The sequence below is a fragment of the Oryctolagus cuniculus genome, chromosome 4, assembly GCF_051225735.1.
Source record: "Oryctolagus cuniculus isolate XC-2025 breed Fujian yellow rabbit chromosome 4, ASM5122573v1, whole genome shotgun sequence".
Lineage (NCBI taxonomy): Eukaryota > Metazoa > Chordata > Mammalia > Lagomorpha > Leporidae > Oryctolagus > Oryctolagus cuniculus.
The window spans coordinates 44,959,417-44,976,669 of NC_142870.1; the positions used below are offsets into that span (position 1 = coordinate 44,959,417).

Genomic DNA, 17,253 nt, shown 5'->3' on the forward strand with positions numbered 1-17,253 from the left:
AGAAAAAGAAACTTGGTGGGATTGAGAGATGGGGAGGTGGGAGAACTTCGGTCTAGCTATTAAAACATAAGTTGGAATACCTGCATCCTGCATCCTGTATGTGATGCTGACATTTGAGACCTGGCTGCAGTTTTGAGTACACCATCCTACCAATGCACACTCTGAGAGGTAGCAGGTTATGGCTCAAGTACCACCTTCATTTGAGATACTTATCATTCATTTGAGGAACCCAGATTGAATTCTGGCTCCTGGCTTCTGCCTGGCCCAGCAGTAGCTGTTGTAGATACTTGGAGAGGGAGCCAGTAGATAGGAGCTTCTCTGTCCCTCTCTCAAACATATATACATACATACATACATACATACCTATTTTAAAAAGTGAGGCAAATATTCACCACAGTAGTTAAGACACTGCTTGGAAGGTCTACATCTTGTATTGGAGTGCCTGAGTTCAAGTCCCAGCTCTGCCTCAGATCAAGTTTATTGCTATTGTACACCCTGAGAGGCAGCAGGTAAAGGACCAAGTACTTGGGTGACTTCCACCAATTTGAGAAATTGTATTGAGTTCCAGTTCCTGACTTCATCCCAGGCTAACCCTGACATTTGGGGAATAAACCCTTACGTGGAAGTTGTGTCTGCCTATATGCCTTTACAATAAATAAAAATTTTAAGATGAAAAGAAACTCAAGACCCCATGAATATGTATAATTTTTATCAATTAAAAAAGAAAAATTAGAGGCAAGAAAGAAGGATCAGCATACGATTTTCCTTTAACATTTGAAGAATTATATAATCAGCACATTCAGGATGCTACAGCATGAAAACAATTTGTGTGGCTAATAAATAATAATAATGCATTTATAATAGTTCTGTAGGCTGGAAAATCTATGATCTAGGTGCCAGCAGACTCCGAGTCTGATGAGGCCTGCCTTCTGGTTCATAGAGATACTATCTTCTTGTATGCTCCCATGGTAGGAGGGGCTAGGATTTTCTTAGGTCTCTTTTTTTATTTAAAAATTTTATTTATATAAATAGAATTAATTTCATGTGTCTCATACATATAATTTTAAGTATACAATAACATTTTCCACCCCCCCTCACTCTCATCCTTTCTCCTGATTCCTTTCTTATTTTTATTTTTTGTGATAATATACTCTTTTTTGAGAACAAGTTTTACAATTAATTGAAGAAGCATCTAAGAAAATAAGAAATGGAGCTGGGCACTTAGGCATATCTAAAACTTATGAGATGTAAGAATACCCTCCACTTAATATAGTAAAATGAAATAAATCTTTGAGAACAAGTTTTACTACTAAACTCTCATAATACAACTCTTTGAGGACAGAGGTCCTGCTTGGGAAGTTAGTGCACAGTGACTCCTGTTGTTAATTTAACAATTAACACTCTTATCTATGGCATCAGTGATCACCCAAGGCTCTTGACATGAGCTGCCTAGGCTATTGGATGCCTTTTGAATCCACAAATTCCTTCAATATTTCAACAAGGCCACAAGCAAAGTAGTTGTTCTCTCCTCCCAACAGAGAAAAGACATCCTTCTTTGATGATCACTTCTTTCCACTGGGGTGTCACCCACAGGGGTTCTTCATGTAGAACAGCTTTTGCCACATTGTCTTGGCTTTCCATGCCTAAAATGTTCTTGTGGGCTTTTCAGGCATACCAGTATGCCTAAAGGGCTGATTCTAAGGTCAGAGTGCTAATTTAAGTGATTTTTTTTTGTCTTTCTATGAATCTGCTGCATGGGCTGCTTCCTAAGTTGGGGTGTTCATGCCTTTTTAATTCTATCTATTATTATTACCAAACACTTAATCCTATTTGTATGATCACATTAATACCTAATCCCATCCATATGATCACTTCAACACTTAAAATGCTTTTTTTTTTACCACCTCGCTTATGGGGATTTGGCATCCCTTGGCAAATTTTTAAACTACACCCTTAGAACTAAGTCCATAGGAATGCATGCAGAACTATATAGCTTAATAGTTACGAGCTTTATACATCACATAATTACAACTTTAGGAAAATGGTGATTCTTCCCACTATGCCCGCCCTCCCACCCACACTCCCACTCCCTTCTTCCTCCCTCTCTTATTCCCACTCTTATTTTTTTTTACTAATATCTATTTTCAATTAACTTTATACAAATTTGATTAACTCTGTTAAGTAAAGAGTTCAACAAATAGTATGAAGAAAAAAACCTGTTCCTCGGCTGGCGCCGTGGCTCACTAGGCTAATCCTCCGCCTTGCGGCGCCGGCACACCGGGTTCTAGTCCCGGTCGGGGCGCCGGATTCTGTCCCGGTTGCCCCTCTTCCAGGCCAGCCCTCTGCTGTGGCCCGGGAGTGCAGTGGAGGATGGCCCAGGTGCTTGGGCCCTGCACCCCATGGGAGACCAGGAAAAGCACCTGGCTCCTGGCTCCTGCCATCGGATCAGCGCGGTGCGCCGGCCGCAGCGCGCCGGCCGCGGCGGCCATTGGAGGGTGAACCAACTGCAAAGGAAGACCTTTCTCTCTGTCTCTCTCTCTCTCTCTCACTGTCCACTCTGCCTGTCAAAAAAAGAAAAAAAAAAAAAAAACCTGTTCCTCAACAGTCAGGATAAGGACTGTTCTAAGTCGTTGTTTCTCGAAGTACCAATTTCACTCTACAGATTTTGTTTTAGGTGCTCTGTCAGTTATCACAGGTCAGGGAGAACATACGGTATTTGTCCCTTTGGGACTGGCTTATTTCACGTAGATCCCATTCCTTAGGACTCTGCCCCCATGACCTAATCATGTTCCAGAACCACTTTCTAATACCAGAATTGGTAACATCAGTATTCTAACATGTGGATTTTGAAGGAAATCAAACTTTCATATAACAGAACTAACTTTATAGGTATCATGACTGGGATATTTTTCCAGTCAAAGGAAAATGAATTCATAGCTGATATTTTGGGAAGCAGCAGCTCCATAGATTCACCTGTTGCAAAAGGCTGTGGGAATAAGGAAACAGAGTAACAACACAGGGTGTTAAACATAAAAGACCTGAAGACTTCCCTCTCTCTAGCATCCCTAAACTTCTGGATGTATTGTGAAAAAAAATTCTCAAAATTGTCATCCTCTCCTCTTGCAGGAAATGGTACAAAAGTCAGCTCCGAGAGAATTCTGATAAGCCTGCCATTTTTCCCATAGTTGGGATATGGGCTCCCAGGGTAGAAGAATTGGCATTGGCTACTTCAGATGAGAACCTTGGAAGGATCACCAACACCAGGAAGCTGAAATCAGCCAAGTTTAAAAGGCCTTTATTGAGGGTACACTGAATAGAATGTATAGAGAAACGGAATGGGAGAAGGGTGAATATTTGCAAATAAAGGCCAGCAAAAGAATGAAATAACAAGGTGAAGAAGTAGATGGCAACTTACTGATCAATTGTTTTGTGATGTGAATAACTCTCTAAGAATGATTGTTTTTGTGATGTAATAACTCTGTAAGAACAAAAAGGCAACCTCCGAAAGAGGATGAGGGAAGAATCTGAGAATTTTCAACTCTGGCATTTTATTTTAGACTGAGAGCAATGGAGTTAGGTCATTGGGTTGGACCAAAAATAACCACAATTTATGATGTTAAATTTTCTGCCATTATGTAAAATAATAATAATGTAGATCTCTGAAAAACTAACAATTCTGCATCTTACTAGGAACGCATGTCCAAGGAGGAAGCATAGTCCTTTGACAACACCTGACCACAGCTTTTTCTGTTAACTTGAATATGCTTCCAATTAATTTTACTGCTGGTCACCATACAATGAAAACGTGCTGATAATAAAAAAGAAATAGGAACATGAAACTTGGATGTGTGTGAAGAATATTTATGATCTAATAAGAAAACACACAAACAAATACAAACTCTTTACTTCATAGCTATCAAGAGTCTAGAAGCTTTTTTCGCTCTAAGACTATGTAGCTTATTCTGATATTTAAAAAAAAATTGTACTTTACTCATGCTTTAATAAAGATAAGTCATACTCATATGATAAGCTTAAATACATAAACCACCCTGTAAATGTATCCAACCTTCATCAACAACTGGACTGCTAATAATGCTATACTGACAAATGATCACAAACCAAGAGATGCAGCATGCTATTTTATATTACTTTATGAAGTTATCATTAATGATTATACAACTGCATTTGTTTGGTTGAGCCCTGAACGATCAGTTTGAATACAGTTAAGAATGTGTAAATAACATTTCTATGTGCATGTAGCATCATAATATTAATTAATGGGCAAACAAATAAGAATGAGAGATATCCAATTCGGGAACTTTGATTTCATTTGGGTGAACACTGAGATGGGTCATACATAACCACCTCAGAACCACCTTCTTTCACTGTTTTAAAAACAGTGTTTTTGAGTTTAAAAGCATCATAGAATTCTTGTTTACAAATCAAGTTAATTAGTAAAATAAAACTTCTATATAATATCATCTAGCATCAGAAAAATTGTTGAGTACATAAGCACTCAGGATTTACACTCACCACTGTTAATAATGTGCTCAAATTATTTCATCACCATTATATCTTAGAAAACACCAATATATTTATGTCCATATATATAGCTCAATCCTATCTTTTGGAGGGTTGTATAATATTTATCTAGTGTATGACATTACCTACTTATCTATAATTGTACATTATTTGAATATACACATAAGCACAAATATGTACATATACACTTTTTACTTGTGTTATTAGTTTTAGTGGAGGATAAATTAAGGAAAATATATTTGTGTATTGCTGAATGTAAGCATATGGATACTTACATTTAATATTTAAGTGTGGTGGCTAACTGTGCTTAAGAACTTTTCATCAAAATTCCCAATTATTATTCTATTTATGATTATTACTTGTTTTAATTTGCATTTCTTTCATTATTAGTGAAACTGAACACTGCATGGTTATGATCTTTCTTCCTGTGTGTTTTTAATCTTCTCTATTTATTTCAAAGTGCTTTTTGCAGAGTAGGTATATCAGAATTTTTCTCAATCATTAAAAATATTTGGCCTGTTAGATGAATTACCTTCATATTTGATAGGTAAATGTTGGAATAAAATTCTTTTTATAGTCATCAGAAATAAAATGTATTCTTCTTGAATTAGACCAAAGATGAAGTGTATTTATTATGACACTTGTAATTATATTACTTTCTTACAATAACAACTCACAGTGAAATTATGATAAAAGATGACTGGTAATAGCAACATAATAATCTACTGAGAGAGGGAGATTTTTCTGTGTACAGAGGTGTTTCTTAGGAAACATTAGAATTCACTTAACATCTCAACAAAGTAGTACTGTCAGAAACAATATGAGAAAAACTGTCTGAACTTGTCAAAATGTCATTAAGCTCAGATTCAGAAGAGGGGTAGAAATGTAAAACTCGCTGAATCTGACATTAGTAGACCATAATTTATGACGTTATTCTAAGAAGCACAGCACCTGCGCACCTGAGGCAACCATCACAGGTGACAAGCAGTTCCTCACCCAGGTGTTTCCCAGGCGCAGACAGTAGGCCACCGTCATGACTCTGCCCTCTGCAAACCTCCCTGCCTCTTAAACCACAGACTCTCCAGGGTTCATGATCTGCAGCCTCTGCTTCAGTCACATCCGCTTCCTCAGGCTTGGGCATGATAAAATGTCCAGGTGGAAAGTAAATCGGCAAGTACTTAAGTCATCAGGAGATGGACTTAAAAATCTGAACCAGTTATTTTAAAAGGGAACTTGTGGAAAAGTACAAAATGTAAATCAAAGGGCCACATAGTTTTTGATGAGAGTGACAATTTACGAGACACAAAATTTGACCATCAGCATGACTGATAACTTCTGCGGTGCTAAGAGCTGGGGTGCGGCACAATTTGAAATTTAGACACTGTTTACCAATTCAGTGGCCTCAATTTCAAAAGCAGATATAAAGGAACTTTGAAGGCAGAGAAAAAGAATAAAGGAAGAAGGAAGTGGGGAAGAGTGAAATGGAATACTGTCTGTAATTTCTTCTGCAGACTTTCTCCCAGAACTGAGAAGAGCAAGCCCAAAAAAATGTTTGGATCACTTATTGTAACTGAAACCACAAGTAATACTGCTCTCAAGGGATTCTAACTCTCCAGACATCTGTTGGATAACAAATACAGCCAAACATGCATCTTTAAAGAGGTTTCTAGGTTATGCAGTGACAGCTTTATGATTCAGAAAACAGATAATCCAAGCAGAGTGAGAGCTAACCTGAATCTATTGCTTACCCACAAACATAATTAGAGAAACATAATTAGAGAAACACCTATGTAGGAAGCATAATACCTGGAAAGAAGAATTCTTAAAAGACTTCCAAACTTTTAAAACTATTTCATGACTGCTGAAATACAAATCTATATTTTAATGCCTATTTATATGGTTTAACTGGTTTCTCTCCTTTCAAACAAAATATACAGAAAAATGTTCAATAAGAATGAGACACGTTGCCTCAGTATCAATCAGTGACTTTTCATCTCATTCCTACATGACATGAATGCAAGCTTGTTCTCTGACATTTTCCAGATGAGTCTGTTCAATCCAAGCAAGCATAAACAGGGCCTCAATGATTATGAAGATGCTAACTATCACCTGATATAGCTCAAGCAAAGAAGTCATGAAAATAAGTATTAGAACATATGCTTGTGGCAAAAAAAAAAAAAAAGAAATACAGTTAAGTCTCCACTATATCAGGCTGTAGCCAAAAGATAAATGGCATATTTTGCCTTTCATCAATCTTTTGAAAGTTTTTTTTTTTCATCATCTTTTTGCCAAGGAATGCAGAACATGTTGGCCACAGACAACAGTTTGTGAAATCCTATATTGTTGATAAATAGAATAAGAGAAAAGTTAGCCCATAGGGGAATGAAAAGTATATGTAAATTTCTTAGGCCATATAGAATTTTTGTATAATCTTTGTAGCCTATTTGACAGCTGATGTAAAATTTTCCAGGAACAAATTCTGAAATATATTTCATCATTCAAGTTGCTCTTTCAGACCCATATCTGTGATATGAGAAATGGCAAAGCATTACTGAAAAATTATTTGCCCTGCAAAAAGAGCTTGACCCCTGAACAGGCTTCCCTTCTCTTGTGAGCACAGCAGTTCCTTTCAGTGAGACATGGTGTCATTTCTAAAAAGAATCCAACTCCCAACCACAACTGCTTGATACTAACTCCTTTAAGAAATCAGTTGAACGATGATGGCATTGCCTAATCTCTCTTGCACGTCTTAAGAAAACTTTTAAGAAAGCAAGAAATGCTAATTTATACAAGTATAGTTAATACCAAAATAGGTAATGAATCATTTTTGTTTCACAGCTTTTAAATACTAGTATGCATCAGTGTAGTTGATGAGTCTGATTTGTAGTCCAACTTTCTTACTCCTCATTTTGATCTTTGCAAGTGACAAAGGATGAATATCTCAACAGTACGGTCCCTCTCATTATTCCATGTATCAGAGTATTCCCAACAGTGAAAACTATTTGAAGATGCCTTGAAGAAACCTGATAAACCCTGATCACCCTTTCAATTCTTTTCTTCTTTATCTTTACCCCACCTCTCCCAATCTCTGCCTAACCAATACGCAAGTATCCACTATACATTGCGTGACCAATACCAGCAAGCATCTACTGAGAAATTCAGTGCCAACAAATAGCACAGCTAATCTTTAAGAACAGAAACAAATTAAGTTAGACTCAGTCAAAAGGTGACAGAGGATTTCAATGCTGACTTCTCAAGTCATTCATGAGGCCTGACATCGTCAGTGTCAATTTAACTGTTTGAAATGAACCACATTTACTGAGAATCATGAGAGAGTTTATTCCATAACGTGTGTCATCATCTAGAAAACACAACCATGTGCACTGTGGAAGTGCAGCTGTGTCAGGGCAGCAAGTGTCACCTCCATTCTGTATCCAAGCAAAAGGAAGAAGCCAAGCTGCTGCAAGACTGGATCGACATACTAGTTAATAGATTGGCCCCACAACTTTTTAGTCATCTGCTCTTCCTATACACATCTCTGGGCACACATTTCCACATCTCTCCACATATTAAAGGTCCCTAGATTATAATCATTTCGTATGAGTTCTTAAGTAATATAAGGGATATAAATTACTTATAAAAGTATCATTCTGTCATTCCCTTTGTTCCTTTCTCCCTCCCTCCCTCTCCCTCCCTCCTTCCATTCCTTCCCCTCTCTCTTTCACACACATTTATATATAAATGTATATTATGTATGTTTTTATACTTCTAAATTCCTTCTCCTTCTTCTCCCCAAACTCCTATTAGTGATCCCAATACACATATCCCTCAAAGGAAACACAATTTGACAAACTAATTTTCTCTGACTTCCTTAAATAACATGTACTTGCATATATCACACAGTCACACATACACACAATTTTTTAAATGAGGAGATATATGTTTTTCTGTGTCTTATTCTTTTTTTAAGTCACCAATACCACATGTAAGATAATTCACTCAGATCCCCCTCTGGATGGCAGTCACTCAGTTTCAGTCTTCCTTATTACAAATTTTGCCACAATAACTATTTTTATGCATATATTCAGACCTGGTGTAGATTACAGCTATGTAAGGCAGACTCCTGAGGGTTAGAATGCTGGGCCAAAGTTAATAATGAGTACTTTTGATGTTAATACACTTTCCAATTTACTTTGTTGGAAGGTTTAACTCTTTAATTTCCTACCATTGTGAGAAAAATAGCCTTATTTATCCCTTAATCATGGTGTCTTTTTCAAGGATTCAAATTTACATGCACTCAGTTATTTGTATCCTATGCAAATGTACCCCAAAATATTCATAGCTGCAGAAGGCTCCTGTCTTTGTCCTATGATATGGGGAGGATCCAGGAGGTAAAATGCCAGGCTTCAGGCACTGTGACACCCAACACCACTCTATGGAGAAAGGCCCAGAGAACAAGGGCATAAGGTCTACAGGACTGGGAGACGAGGAGAGCTTCCTTCAGGTCCTGCCGAGTCCAGCCATGGACACTCAACAGCGACCGCAGTGCTTTGGAACGCATTGCTTCCCTCCGATGCACCATCCAGTCAGTGGTATGTAAGTGGGCTCTCCTGCTGATTTGCACACATCGCAAAGATGGTTTTCTTACCCTTCTTATCACAAAATTGTCATTCTGGACATGTGCTCTCAACAACTAACACTATTTGAAAGTGTGTAGATATTTTAACAGATCTTTTATGGATTTTGCCTTTAGTGGAAAATAGGCTCATGACATACGCCTAAAAGAAAAAATAAAAATTGCAGAAAGTGTGAGGCAATCAATTGTTGCTTATTAGAATGACTAGAATCTTTATTGTTACCATGTCCTAGTAAACTCAACAATAACGAGTATTTCTATTGGTTCATAAACATTCTAATATATTTTTAAATCTACAGCTACTGACTTTTGATGTTGTAACTGTCTTAACTGAAATATTGCCCTTAACAAAGGTAATACAAACCTGCAAATCTCATAGATAGTATTATTGTTATTGAGAAATCCAAGAATTCTAGGGCTGGATTCCATACAGAAATGTCATTAAACTGTTCCATCTGAGGTAATCAAATGATTGGAAGTAACTCTCTATATCTTTTATTTTTAATATTATTAAAGATGTCTTAATTTCTTAACCATTTATACAAATTACTAATATGATCAAGAAAGTCACCAGTCTTTCAGAATGCAGATAGCTAACACATGCTCCATGAGAAGAATGAGGTAGAAAGGGGGTAACAGTCTGTAGTTGAGCATCTACAATGGATGTTACTGTGATGCCTTCTTTTCTCTAGAATGAAAAACATTATGGTAGGCCGGCGCCGCGGCTCAACAGGCTAATCCTCTGCCTTGCGGCGCCAGTATACGGGGTTCTAGTCCTGGACGGGGCACCGGATTCCGTCCTGGTTGCCCCTCTTCCAGGCCAGCTCTCTGCTATGGCCCTGGAGTGCAGTGCAGAATGGCCCAAGTACTTGGGCCCTGCACACCATGGGAGACCAGGAGAAGCACCTGGCTCCTGCCTTCGGATCAGCGCGGTGTGCCGGCCGCAGCGCGCCAGCCACGGCAGCCATTGGAGGGTGAACCAACAGCAAAGGAAGACCTTTCTCTCTGTCTCTCTCTCTCACTGTCCACTCTGCCTGTCAAAAAAAAAATTAAAACTCAATAAAATTTTTATTTTTATTAAAATAGCTTGGGAAGGTTAGCACAGACTATGTACAAGAAAGTATGAGTCTTGAGATATGATTAGGAGATGATAAACTCACAGTTTAGACAGAAAAGATGCTTATCTGTCTTTCATAGAGAGAATGCATCTTTCTAACTGTTACTGTTAGTGCATTAGTGATTTTTCACCTTGCTTTTTTGTTTCCTATCCTTAATAAAACAATTACTTATGTACATTTCATTGTAAAGCATCCTTATAGTACCGAGCACCATGCTCTTAACCAGTGAGGTAATTTAATTAGCCTATTGCACAGAAAATACTACAAGGTTCAGAAATAATAATCACTTTTTTAATCCTACTAAAATACTATTTTTGCCATTTGTGATGAGGTCCTTATCACAAAACATTCAGATTAAACCGGAATTTTGTTTTCTAATGCAGTTTACTGGCTTTATTTCAGGAAACAACCTAATATGATTCTACTTGTAGTATATTACTGGATACAATTTATTCATAGAGAAAAAAACAGTAGATAATAAGGACATTTGTCTCTTCCTAACTCCCCAAGTGGTATTCAATGCTTCCTATTGAATGCCAAAATTTAACGTCTCAATTTTCTGAGATTTTTTAACAGAATGATTCCATTCACAGGTTATAGAAGCCCATGGTGTGACAGTCTCTTCAGAAATAATCTCATTTATGCTTCAACATACTTCTCTCACAACTTACTGTATTTCTGGAAAATTTTACAGTTTGCATGTCAGAAGTAATTTGTAACTCTAATAAATATTGCAGATTTATTTTTTTTGTCAAAACTAATGTCCCTTTACATGAATACAATCTAGATTTCACTTGGTATCTGAAGAAATCTTGGTTACTGAGAAATGAATCCTATAAGGTTTAATACTGCAATCATGGTTAGGTACAGGCTCATATAATGATTCACTCATCAAATTCATTATGAAGTGGCTAAATATGTGAATTTCTAGCTAAAACTCATGAGTTTTTTGAGAAGTCAGAATAATATCAGCATGATTTTATTGCTTTGTTGCTATAGATTTCATAAACCTGTGATACAGTACAAAATTAGCTTTGCTTTTTGTGTGTTCTCATTTTGGAATTATCTTTAAAAAAGAATATGTGTATCTCAACTCAGGCTAAGCTGTTTATGTGTGTTTTGTATTGCACTATTGTGACATTTCTCAAAGTAAAAAAAAAAAAACTTTGCAACAAATTGCAGCTAAAATAACATGAGGGATTCTAGGAAAAATAAATCTGTGGATCTACAGATAAAAACAATCTCAAGCCATGAACAGCTTGTGTTTACAGAGAATAAATGACATGACAAATCATGACTCTTTCTTACTTTGATAGATTTAGATAGAGTGGGTGATGTGGAAGTTACAAATAAAGCCAACTTTGCAATTCAATAAAAGGACCATATTAACAAGTCTATACTTGAAACAGTGACTTGATCAGCTCTTGTCCTGACGGTTGATGTACAATGTAATACTTTATCCATTTTAGTATTTTTTTTCTTCTAGTACCATTGGTTGAACTCTGTAATTAACACACAATTATTCTTAGGTGTTTAAATTTTAACTGAAAAGTGATCCCTGTTAGGAATTTGGAAAACATTATGCTGAGTGAAATAAGCCAATCCCAAAGGGACAATACCACTTGTTCTCCTTGATAGGTGACAACTAACTGAGCACCAAAAAGGGAACCTGTTAAAGTGAAATGAACACTATGAGAAACGGTGACTTGATCAGCCCTCACCCTGACTGTTGATGAGCAGCTTAATATGTTATCCCTCTTAGTATTTTTTTGTTTGTTCTACTTAATACTTTTGGTTGAATACTGTAATCAATACACAATTCTTCTTAAGTGCTGAAACTTAACTGAAAAGTGATCACTGTTAAATATAAGAGTAGGAATAAGAGAGGGAAGAGATATGCAGTTCGGGACATGCTCAAGCTGACTTACCTCAAACGGTAGAGTTAGAAACATACCAGGGGGTTCCATTTCAATCCCATCAAGGTGGCATGTACCAATGCCATCTCACTAGTCCAAGTGATCAATTTCTGTTCACAATTGATCATAATGATAGGACTAAGAACCAAAGGGATCACAGAAACAAGAATAGTGTCTGCAAATACTAGCTGATAGAATCAAAAAGGGAGAGAATGATCCAACATGGGAAGTGAGATACACAGTAGACCCATAGAATGGCAGATGTCCTAAACAGCACTCTGGCCTCAGAATCAGCCCTAAAGGCATTCCAATCTGGCTGAAAAGCCCATGAGAGTATTTCAGGTATGGAAAGCCAAGACACTCTGGGGAAAAAAAAAAAAAAAAAAAAACCTAAATGAAAGATCTCCATGAGTGAGATCCCAGTGGAAAGAATGAGTCATCAAAGAAGGAGGTACCTTTCTCTGAAGGGAGGAGAGAACTTTCACTTTGACCATGGCCTTGTCTAAAAATGATCAGAGTCAGTGAACTCAGGGGGCTTCCATAGCCTTGGCAGCTCATGACAAGAGCCTAGTTTGATTACTGATGCCATAAACAAGAGTGTCAATTTGTTAAGTCAACAACAGGAGTCACTGTGCACTTACTCCTCATGTAGGATCTTTGTCCTTAGTGTGCTGTACATTGAGATTTAATGCTATAACTAGTACTCAAACAGTATTTTTCACTTTGTGTTTCTATGGGGGTGCAAACTGTTGAAATCTTTACTTAATGTATGCTAAACTGATCTTCTGTATATAAAGAGAAACGAAAATGAATCTTGATGTGAATGGAAGGGGAGAGGGAGTGGGAAAGGGGAGGGTTGTGGGTGGGAGAGATGTTATGTGGGGGAAGCCATTGTAATCCATATTCTGTACTTTGGAAATTTATATTCATTAACTAAAAGTTTAAAAAAAAAGAAAAATTAATTTTCAATATGATTGAGATGTGCAAGTCTGTATGTCTTACATTACTTAAATGAAAGGCAGTAACAGGAAAGAAGAATGATAGCATTTTAGTGAGATGCACTGAATGGTTATGATCATCATAAGGTGAATATCAGAGTCAAATTTACATAATTTCATCCCTCAAAAACGAGAAAGAATACTTTGTGTAGAAAGTCAACTTGGGTCAGTGTCTCAGAGGGTTAAGCCACCACCTGCAAGGCTTCTATCCTATTTGAACACCAGTTCCAGTCCCAGATGCATCACTTCCCATCCAGCTTCCTGTTAATGTACCTGGGAAAGCAGCAGAAGATAACTCAAGTGGTTGGATCCCTGCCAACCACGTGGGAGACCTAGTTGGAGGTCCCCACTCCTGGCTTCTGATTGGTCCAGCTTTGAACATTGTGGCCTTTTGGGGGGTGAACCAGTAGATGGAAGATCTTTCTCTCTGTCTCTCCTTTCCTGTGTCTCTATAACCTTGTCTTTCAAATAAATAAGTAAATATTTAAAAAGTCTTTTAAAAAAAGTAAAAAAAAAGCAACTTGAATCTAGACACTCAATAGGAAGCTGAAACAGATGGGACCAGACAATTAGCCTAGAGGCAATGTGAGTAGAGGACAATTAACCTAGAAACAATGCGACACTGATCATTTATTACTCAGAGGAGTTCTCTGTTAAAAACCCACAATCAGATTAAAGATCCTCTACACTACAGAAACATTAATAAAGGAAAGAATCTCCTTACATTTTTGGAAAGTACGTACTAGTGTGGCACAGAATGTTGCAGCAAAGAACTTGGATTTGGAGGTAGACATGAGTGACCTTAGAATGTAATCACTGACATCTTTTTAGCCTCTGGTGCCTGTAATTTCATGAATTCATAACAATTAATTCAATACGTGGAAATGGACTGGTTCAGAAACCAAGTTCAAATCTTTAGCAGGATAAGCTTCAGAATCAGTCAATTCCAGAGAGGAGATGAAGGTCAAGGGGAAAAACAATACTTTTTTTACTTTTTTTCTAAATTTGTTGAATATAGATTTTTATAGTAGTGTTCTACGTCTTGTGTTAGTTAAATCAGAGAGAAAGGAGCCAGAGAGAGAGAAGTAGGCAAAGAGAGAGAGAGAGAGAGAGAGAGAGAGAGAGAGAGACACAAGGAGAAGGAGGAAGAGGACAGAAAGGAGAAGAAGAAAATGAAGAATAAGAAAGGAAGACAAAAGAAGGGAAAGGAAGGTGAGAGAAGGGACCTCTGTTGTTTAAAAATATGTCCTGGGGGCCGGTGTAGTGGCAACTTCATGTTGTGAAGCTGGCATCCCATATGGGTGCCGGTTCATATCCTGGCTGCTCCACTTCCAATCCAGCTCCCTGGCTTGGGAAAGCAGCAGAGAATAGCCTGGATATTTGGGTCCCTGCCACCCAAGTGGAAGACCCGGATAATACCCCTGGCTCCTGGCTTTGGTCTGGCCTAGTCCTCGCCATTGCAGCCTTCTGGAGAGTGAACCAGTGGATGGAAGTTTCTCTCCCTCTCTCTCCCTCTCTCTCTCTCTCTCTCTCTCTCTTCCTCTCTATGGTAACTCTGGCTTTCAAATAAATAATAAAAATAAAAATCTTAATAAAAAAAGTTCTATCTTTTTTCAAATGACAGGACTATAGATTGTATTCCAAAAAGCAGTTGTATAAATCATAAACAAGGCCTAACACAAAAGGATAGCCTACTATATTTGAATTCTGGTAGGTATTACATGTGATATGGAGCACAGACAGAGTAAAAATTTAAATACACTCAGTTCTTTGTAAACATGAAGTACCACAAATTCAGGCTCAAAGCAGATGACCAGCCTAAAATCATGGCTATGCTTCATGAGTTAATCATAACAGTTCTACAGGAATGCAGGAAATATTGCAAAATGGTCTGGTTCCACAGACATACTGACAAAGCTAAACTTAATATATCCAAAAAGAAATATTTCTAACAGTAAGCGACCATTGTTCAAAAACATTGCTTCACTTTTCTTCTTTTTACGGAAAGAGGAAACCACTAGCTCACCTGTATCAAACCCCACACTTGGCACTATGTCCACCGTTCCATGAAAGGCTCCGGCCCACGCTGAGGTAGCAGTGGTGACTGTAGTCGGATCTGTCTTTGTGATGTCACACTGGGGAGCAGGAATCCTGGCTGCACGCACTGATGGCATCAGCAGGGGCCCATACGATGGATCCAGGGCAGAGCCAGCAGCAGGGTGGTGGTGGTGGTGATGGTGGTGGCGGTGGTGCATGTGGGCATGGGGGTGGTGGTGCCGCATGTACACATCATGCATGTGGCTGTAGGATGGGCTCACCTGAGATGCCAAAGGATAGTGCCAGGACTCAGACACGGGAGGGGGAGGGGCTGGGCCAGTCTGATGCAGCCCGTGTCCCGGCCAGGGGCTGGGGTCTGCTGCTGTAAAGGTGCCAGGGGGTGCAGTGACCTGGAAGTCAGGATGAACTCCCCCCAAACAGGGTGCAGGTGGGGGCTGGTAAGAGCTGGTCCAAAAAGAAGTTGGGAAACTACTCCGTTGGCTAGAGAGAGCTGAGCTGTCTGAGAAGACACAAAAAGAACATATTATTTACGTAAGATTCCATTCTGGAGTAGACTTGCCTTAGCTTGTCCAGTAATATTTTACAAGCAAATGAATTAGCATGCGCTCTTTCTCCCCACACAGTGATGAACTGATAGCAGGTTAGCCTCCGAGCTCCCAGGCCGAGTCAGTGCACAGAATTCACAATGTTTGCTTGGTTTATGCTGTACCAGTTGATGCTGAGGTTTGCAGTTTAAGGATGGAAAAGCTTCCTTTCCTGGTGAGTTGTTGCCAGTAAGTGCAAGCAGAGGTCTTACCTATGCACTCCTCTGGGAAAGAAAGCTCATACCAGAGAGGAAACTTATGGAGGTTTGAAGTGATTTTTTTAAAAACAACTTATTTAAATAAAATAAATTTCAATGTAGACAAAAAAAAGGTTAATGCCAGGAGTAACAACTATAAGTATAGGATCACACTTTATTATGCTCACAAATATTCATTTTCCATTAAGAACAGTACATTCTGAGCTCTTTTGTAGAGATATGAGTGTGTGCCTGAAAATAATAAATGGTTCACATTTCATGACAATAATCAAATGCCCAACACTAGGTCAAGGGTTTTCCAAGGATGACTTCCCAGGATCTTCTCTCCAGCCTGAAGACATAGTTATACCCATTTTAGAGATGAACAAATGAAGGCAGAGAAAATGTCTAAGACTAACATTTACAAGTGTGACACCAGGCTTTGAAGCCAGGTAGCCTGCCTGAACACCTGTGGCTGGTACTCTTCATAGCATGCCACAAGGGGGAACAATTGCAAGGGTAACCTGAACATCTGGAATTTGATGATGATTCTGTGCAAGGCAGAAGTGGAGTAGGTTCAAGTAGAAATAATGGGAAGGTGTTTAGGGAAGAAGAAAATATCAAAGAATAGCCCTTTGTGATAAAAAAAGGTTTGAAGAGGGAGAACTCTTCAGTCACTCGGAATCAATTCAGTTTCTCTAATCAATCATTATAGCATGCTTACAGATGATTGACTACCAAATATGGAGGCACCAGGGATAGCCACAGAGATGTCATGGTCTGCAGGGGGACAGAGAAGTAGACAGACATCTGCAGTCTCATGCTGGAGGTGTTCTCACAAGAGGGAGCACACAGACAGCACTAAACCAACCTAAGACAGTGATAACTATATAGAAGCTGAAAGGCTGAGCTAGCCCTGTGGAAAGACAGGGAAGACAGCTGCAAGCAAAGGGAACAGCATGTGTAAGTGGCATGCACACACACAGAGACACAGATACACAGCAGCAGAAGCATTTGGGAAAAAAAGGGAGTTCATTATGTAGAAGGTGGAAAAATAAATACATAAGGCTATCGAAATAATAAGGACCCAGATGGGTATGGATTTGCTGGCCATGAAAGTGATTGCAGATTCTATCTGGAAGCGGTCCCACTGGGCTTTGAGAGGCTTTATTCTGTATGTAGAAAGAGCAGATCTGTGTTTACA

The 17,253-nt window shown here is 38.5% G+C and overlaps 1 protein-coding gene across 3 annotated transcripts in view; it reads right to left on the reverse strand.

Moving 5' to 3' along the window:
- The window catches only part of VGLL3 (vestigial like family member 3), a 44,156-nt gene that overhangs the window by 5,603 nt on the left and 21,300 nt on the right, over positions 1-17,253 (reverse strand). For all 3 annotated transcript variants that reach the window (XM_008267102.5, XM_008267101.5, XM_002716634.6), the window contains exon 3: positions 15,237-15,767. In XM_008267102.5, coding sequence (XP_008265324.1) covers positions 15,237-15,767 — 531 coding nt within the window. The remainder of the gene's footprint in view (positions 1-15,236; positions 15,768-17,253) is intronic.